This window comes from Elgaria multicarinata, chromosome 3 (assembly GCF_023053635.1).
Source record: "Elgaria multicarinata webbii isolate HBS135686 ecotype San Diego chromosome 3, rElgMul1.1.pri, whole genome shotgun sequence".
NCBI lineage: Eukaryota > Metazoa > Chordata > Lepidosauria > Squamata > Anguidae > Elgaria > Elgaria multicarinata.
The window spans coordinates 156,549,355-156,564,027 of record NC_086173.1 but is presented as its reverse complement, the minus strand read 5'-3'; the positions used below and the strand labels follow the sequence as shown (position 1 = coordinate 156,564,027).

At 45.2% G+C, this 14,673-nt stretch overlaps 1 protein-coding gene and 1 non-coding gene across 2 annotated transcripts; one reads left to right on the top strand and one right to left on the bottom strand.

Annotated features, from left to right (window-relative positions):
- Window positions 1–3,707: 3,707 nt before the first annotated feature.
- LOC134395610 (zinc finger and SCAN domain-containing protein 31-like) lies at window positions 3,708–11,895 on the bottom strand. Its single transcript, XM_063121769.1, has 5 exons — window positions 11,817–11,895; window positions 10,053–10,895; window positions 8,928–9,036; window positions 6,308–7,101; window positions 3,708–3,752 (listed from the first exon to the last, which is right to left on the bottom strand). Exons 2-5 carry the CDS (start codon window positions 10,746–10,748, stop codon window positions 3,708–3,710), a joined length of 1,644 nt encoding a protein of 547 aa, XP_062977839.1. The 5' UTR covers window positions 10,749–10,895; window positions 11,817–11,895.
- Window positions 11,896–12,875: 980 nt separating this feature from the next.
- TRNAV-CAC (transfer RNA valine (anticodon CAC)) lies at window positions 12,876–12,948 on the top strand. Its single transcript has one exon. It is a non-coding gene; the product is annotated as a tRNA-Val (tRNA).
- Window positions 12,949–14,673: the final 1,725 nt, after the last annotated feature.

Here is a 14,673-nt window from a genome sequence, read left to right as displayed (position 1 = left end):
ACTCAATGCTTGAGTGTGGGGTGTGGTTGAACCGTGGGTTGCTGTTACAGCATAAGAGGAGCTATGCTGGATCAGACCAAGGGTCCATCTAGTTCAGTAGTGGCCAACCAGCTGCTGATCAGGAACCCACAAGCAGGACCTGAGTGCAAGAGCACCCTCCCACCCATGTTCCCCAGCAACTGATGCACGTGGGCATTCTCTCTCTGATGCTGGAAGACAGGGCTCCTGCAGCTACTAGTAGCTATCGACAGCCTCCTCCTCCAGAAATTCATCCAACCCCCTTTTAAAGCCTTTCAGACTGGTGGCCATCACTACATCTTGTGGCAGCGAATTCCATAGTTTATGCACTGTGTGAAGCAATCCTTCCTTTTATCTGTTCTAAATTTCCTACTAATGCACTTCAAAGGATAACCCTGGGTCTCCCAGTGTCTCCCTATCCTCATTCTCCACACCATACATAATTTTGTATTCTGTGGAACTGTGGATTTATTTATTTTTTATTGCATTTATAATCCCGCCTTTTTTCCTCCAGGGAACCCAAGGCGGCTTACATAATCCTTCTCCTTTCCATTCTATCCTCACAACAACAACCCTGTGAGGTAGGCTGGGCTGAGAGTCTGTGACTGGCCCAAAGTCACCCAGTGAGCTTCCATGGCCGAGTGGGGACTAGAACCTGGTTCTCCCGACTCCCAGTCCAACACTTTAGCCACTACACCACACCGGTTGTCTAAACGCAGCACGTTTTCTGCAGGGTACCTTGTTAACCATGCAGTGTGGCTTATTTTTCTCAAACAAGCCACCTTGGGAACCCATGGTTTGTTTTTCGGTTGTTTAGAGTCTTTTGCAAGCCACCTTGCATGGTTAACAAGCCATCCTGCCGAAAATGTCCCACGGTTCAACAAACAACCCGTATGTCGAGTGAACCCAACCTAAGTGTCTAGCTAGCCCAGGATTGTCTACTATTCCTGCCAAAAGCTTTCTGCATGCAAAGCATGTGCTGTACCACTGACCTGCAGCCTCACCCACTGTACATTAATGCTAAGAGCCAGTGTGGTGTAGTGGCTAGAGTGTTGGACTGGGAGTCCGGGAGCTCCGGGTTCTAGTCCCCACTCAGCCATGGAAACCCACTGGGTGACTTTGGGCCAGTCACAGACTCTCAGCCCAGCCCACCTCACAGGGTTGTTGTTGTGAGGATAAAATGGAGAGGAGGAGGGGAATTATGTATGCTGCCTTGGGTTCCTTGAAGGAAAAAAGGCGGGATATAAATGCAATAATAAATATAAATAAATAAATAAATAAATAAATAAATAAGTACTATAGCTCTGCTTTCCGAGTAACTATGATCTTTTTTTCAGAATAGTTTCCACATCAGCTGCTTTTTCTTAGGGAAGCTCCATCTCCGAGTTCTGGGTTCCTCCGTTTTTCAGTTCTGTTGCTGCAGCTGTCCCTAGGAAATTCTACGAAGCCATTTCATATGATGCTTTAGAAGCCCAGTAAACAAAAAAAGCAGCCATTCTGGCAAGCTGTCGACCATCTTTTACAGCTGTGCCTGCCTTTAAATAACTATCGATGCAATTCTAGGCGTGTTTAGGTAGGAAAAAAAATCCTACAACTCCCAGCATTCCCCAGTCAGCTATGCTTTTTTTTCTGCATAGGATGGCCCCCATCAATGGATTCTCCTGATAGATTTTTCTTATTCTATAGATTTTATCGCTTCGTTATAGTTGGTTGTTTTAGAAATTGTAATCGTTCTCGTTCTATTTGTATATCGCTTAATGTGTTAATTTTAATGGGAAGGCGAGCCACAAATGTTGTAATCAAATAATGAACTTACCAGGATGTGTTTCTCAACCAATGGGATGGAAACGCAGCTCATTGGTTGGTCAGGGCCAGGTGGGGTGTGATGATTCGTTCAACCCTGTCGAGTAGGTCAGGGATGGGCAGAAAGTAGATCTCTGGATGTTTTGGACATCAACTCCCAGCATTCCCATCAATTGGCCATGCTAGTAGGGGCTTCTGGGAGTTGAAGTCCTAAACATCTGGCGATCTACCTTCTGCCCACCCCTGATCTAGAGAAGTTACAATGTCCCACTGGCTGGCTTCAGACAACACGATAACCCACACTCAAGAGTTGAGTATGGGTTGATTTTGGGCTGTTGTTGAACCATGGGTTGTTGTTGAAATGTGGGTTATTGGGTTGTCTGAACCCAGCCTTGATAGGAACCCACAATTCACAACCCAGGAGTTCTCTTCATCGGTTTTACATGGTTAACAAACTATGGTTTATTGGTGCAGCTGGGCTCAGACAACGCGATAACCCACAATTCAACAACAACCCACAGTTCAGTGACAACCCACACTCAATCCTTAAGTGTGGATTATCGTGTTGTCTGAACCCAGTTAATGAGTTGAATATTGTCTTTTGATAATAAACATGTTTAGGATTGTGCTGAATGTTCATAAATCCATGTTTACAGCAAATTCTCACCACTAGGCCAGAATGTGGTTCCATGGCATCTTATCAGAGCAGTGTTCCCCAACCCGATGCCCTCCAGTTGTGCTGGATTGCAACTCCCATCATTCCCTGCAAGTATGGCCATAGGTTGGAGAAGCTTGCTGCAAGGAATCTTCCACTGGCTAAGATTTTGGTTGATTAACCTGGCATGGATTTGGTTGTGTTTTTTAAAGGAAAATTTAATGTGAGTGAAAGTTACTGCTTTGCTCTTTTTTATTCTAAGTCTTGTATTTCAGAGTTTGGTTATTTTGTTTTTATAATTGCATTTTTATTGCTGTATACTATTTTTGTTAGTTGCCTTTGGTGCTTCTGGTTAAAAAGGCAGGATATCTATAATAATAAAAGAGGAAGTCTGTCTGTCTGTCTGTCTGTCCATCTGTCAGCACCATAACGCCAATACCATGAAACTGAGATACCTGACCCTTGGCATATCTACTAAGGGGACTTCGGTGTGTGCAGGTTGGAGCTCTTTCATTTTTGAAATACATTAATTAATTTTAATACATGTAAGGGTGACCATGTAATTGAAGCTTGCAGTAACATCTTCAGCCACTAGGGGAGGCTTCCCTAGCCAGTGCAGAGTTTTGCAGTCCATAGAGTTTGAAAGCTGGGGAAATTACCCTATTTCTTCGATTCTAAGATGCATTTTCCCCCCCATATAAACATCTCTAAAAATGGGGTGCGTCTTAGAATTGCAGGTGTGTCTTAGGGGTTTTTTTTTTCTGTGGGTGGTACTGAAATTAGTGTACATCTTACAATTGATGGCGTCTTACAATCGAAGAAATACGGTAATACAGAGTTATACGTCTGCTCCTTCACCCGAACAGGCGTGGCTTCACCCAGGTGGGATGGACGCAACTTGTCCAACTCAGACAGCTGTGTAAGTTTACTCGAAGGCTTTGCTGTATCAAACTTAATAGTAGGGCAGCTTAACGTCAGTTTCTGCTCAAATCATGCACGTTGTGATACAATAATTTTTTAAAAAATAATGTTTTAAAGTGCCCTCTGTAAGGATTGACATAAGTGCAACATCCATAATGCTTTGAAGGTGCCTTGCATGAGCAGAAAAACACTTTCACTTGCATAAAGTGCTCCCATGAATCCTGCTACAGCCCTCCCCCACCTTCATCCTGATTTTTAGCTCCACCCCCTTTTGACTTTGACCACGCCCTTCTGCCTTTGGCTCCACCTATCACTGAGATGCGGCGCCCAAGAGCTTCTCCAAACTGAATTTGGCCTTCAGGCCGAAAGACGTTCGACATCCGTGGCATATAGGGTGGCGTGGCTCACCACGGTGTCATACGAAATTCATCACACACTGAATAAAAATCTGTGGCACCTCTGACAGATAAGACAGGGTACGTTTTGGAGCAAAACACAGCGCCTCACAATCCCTCTGTGAACAAAGCAATTTCATGTCCTACACATCCTGAAGTAGTCAGAATGAGTATTTGGCAGCATGTGCCATGAAAGTATTTTTAAAGAATTATTATTATTATTATTATTATTATTATTATTATTATTATTATATTTCCCGCCTTTTTCCCAATACTGGGACTCAAGGCGGCTTTAAAAAATTAAACAAGAACAGTTAAAACAGAGATATACATACAAAAATTAAAAAATAAACATGCTACAATACTAAAACATTTTAAATACAAATAATTTTAAGAAGTGCTAAATACAATTCTTGAGGAGGTGGGAAATGCTTTGGAATCCTAATAGATGGGACACAAGGACAGCTTGTTTTTATTTATTATTTCAAACTTTTCTAGGCCGCATTTCAGGGCAGTAGTCTTCCCAGGGCAGGTTACAACCATAAATGAACTGATACAATTTTCAGAGCTTTCCTTAAAGCCTTCAATTCCGGGGCCTGGTGGACCTTCAATGGCAACCCATTCCAGAGGTGTAGGGTCACTGCGGAAAAGGCCCTTCGTCACGTACTTGCCTACCCAACTGCCCTCAAATGTGGGCAATTGAGAAAGGCTTCTGTTGCTCTTCTTAAAGTGAGGCCAGGCTGATACAGATAAAGGTGGTCCGTCAAGTAATTTGGTCCTGAGCCATTTACTTATCATGATAACGTACGTGGAAATGGGATACACAGGAATGATTCCTGAAAGTGGTAAAATGGGATAAAAACAAATGTATAAACATCACAAAATGGACATACTGGTGGAATTTATTAATGTGGGCTGTGCACGCAAGAATTCTCACATGTGGACCTCTACCTTTGTACACAAATTCATGGATTCTTGTAGGGGGGGGACATATTAATTATTATTTCATTTATATCTTGCCTTTTTTCCTCTTAAGGAACCCAAGGCGGTGTACATAATCTTCCTCCTCTCCATTTTATCCTCACAACAACAACCCTCTGAGGTAGGTTGGACTGAGAGTCTGTGACTGGCCCAAAGTCACCCAGTGGGTTTCCATGGCTGAGTGGGGACTAGAACCCAGATCTCCCGACTCCCAGTCCGACACTTCAGCCAAATTGCACCTGCTCCAGCGCCATAAACCCCCTGGGAATGTAAAGAGATTCCGCACCAATGAATACAAAACTGGAACCCTGTTTTGAATTCTCCCCTCTCCTCATCTCCCCAAAAGACGGGTATTATTAGTATTATCAATGATGATTGATGTTGTACCAGTTAAAGCAAATTAATCAAACCAATGGCATACAGTCTACAAAACACACACATAAAAGGCATTGGGGATGGTGAAGGGTTAGGGTGGGAAGAGAAAGAATTAAAATAGAATGGGGAATTTCTAAGAGCCACTGACAATAGTTAGTACCATTCAAAATTGGGGAAGGCTTTTTTAAAGAAGTAATTTTCCGCCACTGTTTGCATTGGTCATTTTCAATGTTAGTAAATATAATCTTCCAAGACCCCCCTATGAAATATACTAAATCATTCCCATTAAAAAAACACCTGTGAAGGAATGGAGCATAATTACTAGTAACCGTGATCTTCCAAGATCCCCCTATAAAAGAATATTAAATAATTTCCATTTTTTTAAAAAAAACTGTGAAGGAATGGAGCATGGTTACTAGTGCAATTAAAAATTTGGAAACAGTTCCTAATATTTGTGTTTTCTAAGGGTTTCTAAGTGGGAAACCGCCAGCAGAAGAAAGTATGAGATTTTGGAATCAGGAATGAGATCCCGAGGTGGGGGGTGCACTTATATGTTAAGTTTGATTATGTTATGTAGATATGACATTATGTATTCAACATTTATTCAGCATTTATGTAGTATGTTGTTTTCTTTAATTGTAATGCTGTATGTTTAAGTATTGTAGAAAAAAATAAAAATATTATAAAAAAATAAAATAAACTAGTGCAATTAAAAAACAGAAGAATAAAGTAAACAACTGTTAATGGGTGTTAGTAGGTATGTGTTTTTTTAAAAAAACTTCACTTAGTTCAGCACACTTTTTTAAAGCAGGTCAGTTTTCTGATTCCTAGTAACATATGACCTTACTCTGATCAGGCAGGTGTTCCCCCAATAAATTCCTCAGTTTTGATTTGCTCAATGCAGAGAAAATGAAGTCTGTTCTAGACTCAAACCAATATTTTCCTCATTTTCCAAATTCTTATGGGGTTTTCCTCCTGCCGTGTGGGTTGGCTTAGGGTTCAACAAATCAGAAACCCTACTGTAGCTTTTCCCACAGTCTGAACTTTGGAGTGTCTCTTTCCTCTCCTGAATGGTAGGCCCTCGGATGTGGCATAAAGCTGGACTCCGGATCGTAGTTTTCCTTGCAGTCTGACCTTTTTCTCCCAAGTGAATTCGTACATGCGACAGGAGACTCGAGCTGTGGTAAAAACTTTTCCCGCAGTCGGAGCATTGATACGGCTTCTCTCCTGTGTGGATTCTCTCATGAGCCAGAAGATACCACTTCCGGCTGAAGCTTTTCCCGCAGCCTGAACACTTGAAAGGCTTCTCTCCCGTGTGGATTTTCTTATGTTCGCGGAAGATCGAGCTGCGGCTGAAGCTTTTCCCGCACTCGGAGCACTTAAACGGTTTCTCTCCTGTGTGAACTCGCTCGTGCACTAAGAGACTTGAGCTCTGGCTGAACCTTTTCCCACAGTCTGAGCACTTAAATGGTTTCTCGCCCGAGTGGATTCGCTCATGGGCCAAAAGGTTGGAGGTACGGCTGAAGCTTTTCCCACATTCCGAGCACTGATAGGGTTTCTCTCCCGTGTGGATCTTCTTGTGTCCTGTGAGGTTTGACCTGTGACGGAAAGTTCTCCCACAGTCTGTGCACTTATACAGTTTTTCTCCTGTGGGGATTGTGTGAGACTGAAGAACAGCTGGACTTTCTTGTCGCTCCTTGTGTAGGATTCTAGTCTGGACTTCAGTTCCCTCTCCATTAAAATCACCTTCTAAACAGGGAAGGGCTCCGGTTACATTTTTCACTGGGACGTTTTCCGGTTCCCTGTCTAGTCCTTGCAGATTCTCAAACGGTGGTCTCTCCTCACAATGCTGGACAACCCTGACTTTCCTCAGAGATGCCAGCCTTGGTGGTGCTTGGTCAGACACTTCCTGATGAAGATGACCCCTTTCATCTTTGCCAATTGGCTCGTCACCTGTGAGGTGAAACAAAAGATTCAAGATTCAAACTTTATCCTGCTTTGGCTATGCTACGGCATCAGCTAATATATATTGATAACCTGGCATTGATTTTGGAATCTGAGGAGAAAAATCTTTGACTTCAGGCCCAGCTATGAGAAATATAAGAACTATATGAGCTATTTTGCACGGGGTGGAGAATGTGGAGAGGGAGACATTTTTCTCTCTCTCTCAAAATACTAGAACCCAGGGTGATCCCATGAAACTGATTGGTGGGAGATCCAGGACAAATAAAAGGAAGTACTTCTTCACACAGCGCATAGTTAAATTATGGAACTCACTACCACAAGATGTAGTGATGGCCACCAATCTGGATGGCTTCAAAAGTGGGTTGGATCAATTCCTGGAGGCAAAGGCTATCAATGGCTTCTAGCCCTGACGGTTGTGTGCTATCTCCAGTATTTGAGGCAATAAACCTGTGTACACCAGTTGCTGGGGAACATGGGTGGGAGGGTGCTGTTGCACCATGTCCTGCTTGTTCATCCCTGGCTGATGGTTGCTTGGCCACTGTGTGAACAGAGTACTGGACTAGATGGACCCTCGGTCTGATCCAGCAGGGCTCTTACGTTCTTATTATTTATTCATCTGTGGCATTTGTATACTGCTGAATATAATAAAATCTCTCAATGGTTCACAATATTAAAATATAATATTAAAAACTCACCACAAAAACACAGCAGTAAGATACAGCATTAAAACAGGTCCAATTGCAGTAAAAATCAAGGAGCGGTAAAATAGAGTGGCATAATTAATTTACTTATAACCCAAGTGTAACAAGTGTGTTTTCAGGAGGTGTTTAAAAGATGTAACTTTTTTCTGCCTCTCGAACGGCACGAGGGAGGGTTTTCCAGAGGGTGGGTGCCACTACAGAGAAGGTCCAGCATCTGGATACTTCATGGTGACATTTTGTTCATTTTGAAATGACCAGCAAGGCCTCCTAGCTGGTTATTCCAAACACAGGAACATAAGAATTGCTGCAGAAAAGGCCAATCATAGTGGTTGACCAGCTGCCTCAATGTGAAGCCCCCAAGCAGGACAGGAGTGCAACAGTAATAAGAAATGGAAACAACAGAGAGAGAGAGAAGAGGGAGAATGCCTTTGTAATATTACTACTGCTCCTGTTTTTAAACCTTTCATGCTAATCGTCAACAGGAAACCATGTAAAGTATTGATATAATAAATAATTATTTTTATATATGTAAAATTAAGGGACCGTGAGTATATCTGTTGGATCCAGAACTCAGAAGCCTTACTCCAGGTTGACCCCTCATTCAGGGAGAAGAATCAATCGAACCTGGGTTCCAGGTGAATTCCCAAGTTCCAGGTGGGTGAAAATTCCTGATAAAGAGGAGTTTAATATGCACCACATAAGAAGGGCCCTGCTGGATCAGACCAAGGGTCCCTCTAGTCCAGCACTCTGTTCACACAGTGGACAAGCAGCCATCGGCCAGGGATGAACAAGCAGGACATGGTGCAACGGCACCCTCCCACCCATGTTCCCCAGCACCTGGGGCACACAGGCTTATTGCCTCGCATACTGGAGATAGCACACAACCATCAGGGCTAGTAGCCATGGATAGCCTTTGCCTCCAGGAATCTATCCAACCCCCTTTTAAAGCCATCCAGATTGGTGGCCATTGCTACATCTTGTGGTAGTGAGTTCCATAATTTAACATAATTCTCAAAAGCGATAGATTCCTGATTTATTAGATTGCTGGGGGGGGGGGGGAATGCCGCAGGAATCTAATACAATCCCAGTACTCTTGGAACAATGGACACTTACCTAAAGTGCTCACAACTTCATCCCCCTCTTGCTTGGCCTCCCGAAAGAGGAGCTGCCTGTTCCACGCTTCCGCCAGAGCCTGGCTTGCTTCAGAGGGATTTGCGGCCTCCTGCACCAGAGACAACAGAGAAGGAACAATGTCCCAAAACAGAATACAGCAGACTGTGGGAGCTCGGCACTGAGATCATATTATTCCCATTCAGCATCAATTACATTGGCGGCTTGTTCGTTTCTGAGCTCAATTCAAGGTGCTGGTGTGGGACCACCTCCTTTGAAAGACCACGTTATACCTGCACGAAGCTGCCTAAGCATTAAAAACAACATCAGTGGGTCTACTCTGTGGTCAACCAGCAAATGCCCCTAAGGATAGGGCTTTCTCAGTGGTGACCCCACACATTTGGAACTCCCAAGGAGTTACATATGCTTCATTATTGTTATCTTTTAAAAACACACACAAAGTGAAGACACATTTTTGCTAGTCTATATGTGGTGCTTAAAATCATTCGCTGCATTTAATTGTGATTTGTATGTTCATGTTTTGGAAATTGTGATCAGGTTCGTACATAATCCACGATTTACCGCAGCAAATGCCGGACGTGTTCCATGGCCATTTTGAATATTCAACCCCTCATCAGGCCAATAGGGGATTATTATGTGACATCTAAACCTGGACACTATAGGTTAATCATGGGTTAAACAACCCACAGTTAAACTACAATTAGTAGTTAGGTTGACTGATTGTTTAACCCATGATTAACCTATAGTGTCCAGGTTCAGATGTCACATAGCAATCCCTGATCGGCCCAATTGGGGGATTGTGTATTCAAAAAGGCTAATTAATTAACCCACAATTTGCTGCTGTTATGTGTGAACAGCCACATTGTAAGCCGCTGTGTGAGGGTGGCTTTACAACCTAAAAGGAAGGTTTAAAATCCTTTAAATAAATAAAATACATTTTGAAGGCTCTACTTGGGGGAACTAAGTAGGATTGCCTACTGGTGTTTCTATGCCTTTCCTGCATATCTCCCCTCTCCTCACACTTGGCAGAAAAAACCAGCAAAAGGACTTATAGCTCAATGAACAAATTTCCACAGAATTTGGACTGTGAGTCTCAAACTCTCTTACCCCCGCTTTCCATCTGCCAGGCTCTTGCTCCCTCAGCAAAAATGCCTCCGCCAAAGATACGGCCTGGGTGCAGGACTCTGGGCCCCGTTCCCTCACCCAGCCCTGCATTTCCTGGGGCAGGACGGTCAGGAACTGCTCCAGGATCAGCAACTCCAGGATCTCCTCCTTCGAGTGCCTCTCGGCTCTCAGCCACCGGCAGCAGAGTTCCCGCAGTCGGCCGTGGACGCCTCTTGGCCCCTCCGTGGCCTGGTAGCAGAACTGCCGGAAGTGCTGGCGCTGCCTCTCCCGCAAGATGGCCTCCCCTTCCAAGATGGCCGCCTTCACCTTCCCGTAGTCTCCTCGGTCAAGAACACTGAGGCCGCTGAAGGCCTGCTCGGCTTCTCCGCTGAGGGATGGCAGGAGGAGGGCCACCCACTTGTCCCGAGGCCACCGGCACGCCGCCGCCAGTTGTTCGAAGGAGGCCAGGAAAGCCTTGGCGTCATCCCAGGGCCCGGGGATCTCAGATGTCTGAAGGTTCCTCGATCCTCTGTCAGGGGACTGTGTGATCTCCTCTTGCCACCGTGTTTCCCAGTGGTGGGACAGCACCTCCACAGTTTCCTGCTTAACACATGGGGGTTGGGGGCCTTTCCCGGTCGGAACCGGCCTGGCACTGCCAATGTTTTTCATCTGTGGGCTACTATCCATTATTTCCTCCATCCTCTTTCACGTTCCGGCACCTCGCTGGGCTTCACGGATCCACTTCCAGATGTGGACTTCTACCGGCTGCTCCTTCGTGCTGCCTCTTTGTGTGCGAGAGCGTCTTTAGGGAGGGGAACTGTTCCTGATTAGCAAGAAGAATGTTTCCTGATATGAAAAACGAAAAAGACAGACAGTGAGGAGAGTTAATGGAATCAGGGTTTCTAGGGATGCAGCGCCAACAGTGCTTCATACGCAGGGATACTGACTGCATCTGCCGGGACCGCCGTCCTCTCAGTAGTTGGGGGGGGGGGGGATGAATTTGATTTATTTATTTACAACATTTGTGTACTGCTCCATATCTAAAATAGATTCCAGAATGTAAGAGATAAAACCGTAAAAAGTTTTTAAAAATAAAAATATTCTTTTTTAAAAACAGAATGCCAGTCAAGGAAGGCTTCCTAGAATAAAGCTGTTTTCAGGAGGTTCCGGAAGCAACACAGTGTTGGTGCCTGCCTGACCTCCAGGGACAGGGAGTTCCAAAGAAAGGGGGCCACCACACTGAAGGCTCTCCTCTGAGTGGCCTCCATTTGGGCCATAGATCCACGTAGAACCACCAAGAGCATGCCAGTGCTGTAGTGGCTGAGGTGTTGGACTGGGAGTCGGGAGATCTGGGTTCTAGTCCCCACTTGGCCATGGAAACCCGTTGGGTGACTTTGGGCCAGTCACAGACGCTCAGCCCCATGTACCTCACAGGGTGGTTGTTAGGATAAAATGGAGGGAGAGTTCAACTGCAGTAGGGGGCTAAATCTATCGAAAATCACTGTGTGTGTGTGTGTGTCTAACTTCACTTGGAACAATGTTAAGCCTGCAAAGGGAGATGAGCTCTTTAACATCCGCTTATTATTTTATTTGTTACACGCAAACCCTGCCCTTTTTCCTTCCTGCCACGGAGCGCACGTGAATTCTCCTCCCGTCCATTTTATTCCCACAACAACCCTGTGAGGTAGGCTAGGCTGAGAGTCAGTGCACTGTCCCCGCGTGGTCTTCCCAGTCCCTGGCTCCTAGCTCTCAGCGAATGGCACTTACATCGGGGGCGCAGGGCGGAGCGGTTTGCCTTGAGCCTCCGTGGGGCTTCTTCGCCTCACCTCCTGGGTCAGCATCTCCGCCTTGCGTTCCCTCGTGCTCCTCCTCCTCCTCCTCTCGCACCCCGAAAGATCCCTCTTTCAAACAGCCCTTCAAACGCCCCCTTCTCCCCTGCAGGCGGGCGCAGCGCTTCCCGCCCTAGACTCGGAAGGTCCCGTTGCGACCTCGCCATGCCCTGAGCAAAGGCAAGGGGAGGGAGGAGGCAGGAAGCGCTGGAATTAGGACTCCCCATCGCCTGGACATTCCTGGCCAATCTAGGAATCAGAGCCGGAGCTCGATCCGATTAACTCTTCGAGGCATCCGATAGGCAGGGCTATTCCTGGATTTTCAATCCGAGATTGTCTTCTCGCTTTCTTTCTCTCTCTCTCTCTCTCTCTCTCTCTCTCTCTCTCTCTCTCTCTCTCTCTCACACACACACACCTCCCAACCATTGCTTTTGCTGAGAATAACCTCCCCCAACCCGGCGCCCTCCAGGTGTGTGTGTGTGTGTGTGTGTGTGTGTGTGCTACAACTCCCATCATCCCCGCCACGCGAGGGACAGCTGCACCCGTTGGATTGCCATCCACTGCAGCGGGCCACAGCACAGGCGCACAGCCAGAACGAAAGATGGCAACCGCATGGGAGCGCCACTCCTTTGTCAGCGCTGAACGCTCGTTCTCCAAACCCCACTCCCAGCGCCTATGAAGTTCCCTCTTTGGGTGGCTGAGTGGGAAAGTTTCAACTTCTCTCCCTCCGAAGGCGTGGTGGCCCCGATCCAGATCATGGCCCCCTGCAGTTACACCGGGGCAAGGAAAAGGGAAAAAAGAGCATCAGCGGTGTCATACATATTTGATCTAGCGTGTGATCTAAGGGTGCCTTTAAATGCGTGGTACAGTCCTCCCTTGGTGCTCTGGGATAACTCCGCGCGGCCACCTCCCCAGTAGCTGCTAGACACCCCCCTCCCCCTCAAACGAGCAGGCATGGAGATGGGCAGGCTGACGTAGAGGCAGCTGCCAGGCCGGTGTTTCTGTAGTGTAGCGGTTATCACGTTCGCCTCACACGCGAAAGGTCCCCGGTTCGAAACCGGGCAGAAACAATCTTCTTTTTCTTCTTCCCTCGCCTGCCTGCAGCAGCAAGTACCCTAAACAGAGTCTGCTGTCATTTGGATGTGGCATAAAACCCTGCCTGATGGAACAGAAAAATAAAAAATTTAAAACATTCCCCGCCAAGCTGACTGATTCCTCTCTCGACAAGAAAAAACAACTTTATTTTTATTTTATTATTTATTTACTTAAAACCACCTTCCCCAACCAGGTGCCCTCTAGATGTTTTGGACTTCAACTCCCATCAACCCCAGCCACCATGGCCAATGGTCAGGAATGCTGGGAGTTGTGATCCAACATATCTGGAGCCCACCAGGTTGGCAAAGGTTGATTCAGAACAACTATATAGCTTAATGTGACCACGTGGAAGGACAGGGCTCCTGTATATTTAAGAGTTGCATAGAAAAGGGAATTTCAGCAGGGGTCATTTGTCTGCATGCAGTACCTGGTGAAATCCCCTCTTCATCCCAATAGTTAAAGCTGCAGGAGCCCTGCCCTCTTTTGTACCTGGTGACTCTAATATAACCCCTGCAGCTTTAACCGTTGTGATGAATTGTTTTTATTTAAATCGGATTTTTTTATATACAAAGCTTTTTGAGGAAAAATCTGTCTAAAGATAGTTTTCTATTTAAGATACATTTTAGTCCAAAGGTTATTCATCATGAAATAAGGATTAGTTTTTAATTACGTAGCATGAGGCTGTATATTCATGCAATGTTTAAATTTTTTGGTAAATGAATTCCATTAATCCATTCACAATATCATGCTCTTCCAGAGTTTTCTGTAAGATTATTGGGCAATTTTTCTATCTAGAAGATATTATCACAGATGCTTGGTTTTACAGTTCTCAAAAACTGTTAATTTGTGTCTGCAGAGATCATAATCCCATTGTTCCGTTGCAAATATATGTACACAGAATCAACCCCTTACCTCTTAAGCGCTAAGTTTTTTAAAAATTGAATGAATAGAGTGCACCTATTTGGGGGTGGGGGGAAGTCACACGATTAAATAGTCTTTCTGAGTAGTGATTTAAATTGTGATTTAAATCAAATTGATTTAAATTGTATGCACCCTGGCAAAAAGCCTTATTCACTGTGGTTAAAGCCATGGTTTAAGGTGTCTTCTGAACATGGCCTGGCTTAACCACTATGGTTAAAATGTAATAAATAAAATAAAATAAAATAAATAAAGCCATGGTTTAAAGTGTCTTCTGAACGGGGCCAATGTTTAGCTCAAAATGCTTAACCACTACGGCTTAGCGTGTCGTCTGAACAGGGTCATTCAAAGCAGTGGCAGTGCACTATGCAACCCAAGAAAATGATTACAGGTTTCGCGCAAATGACATTGAAGTGCAAATTGAAAAATAAACAGACTTTAAAGCTAACTGAATGTAGTTTTTGGAGTTAGTACCCAACCAACCTGTAGAAACTTGAAAGGTTACAGACATTTGCTTTTTGCCACCCTTGCTCACTGCAGACAGTACATTCAAAAACCACAGCCACTGAACTCGGCTTGGCACCCTCCCCCCTCCAGCTCAGCAACTTGGGTGACCGCCCAGCTCACCCACCCCTAAGGCCGGTCCAGGCACACATGGTTCTTCCCCACTGTAACTGACCAGGGACTTAACAGGTCAAAGTTATCCAAAAAGTGAGCTCTGACCCACAAAAGTACCATACCAGAGAGCTTCGGCTATGGGGTAGTATATAAATGTAAATAAT

What these genes read in the sequence shown, in the direction of transcription:
- LOC134395610 (XM_063121769.1), bottom strand. Translation starts at nt 10,748, where the DNA reads ATGGAGGAAATAATGGATAGTAGCCCACAGATGAAAAACATTGGCAGT. An exon ending in CTGGCAGATGGAAAGCGGGG is followed by an intron (nt 9,037 to 10,052) that starts GTAAGAGAGTTT and finishes TCTCTGGTGCAG; the next exon opens with GAGGCCGCAAATCCCTCTGA. An exon ending in TGAAGTTGTGAGCACTTTAG is followed by an intron (nt 7,102 to 8,927) that starts GTAAGTGTCCAT and finishes TTCACCTCACAG; the next exon opens with GTGACGAGCCAATTGGCAAA.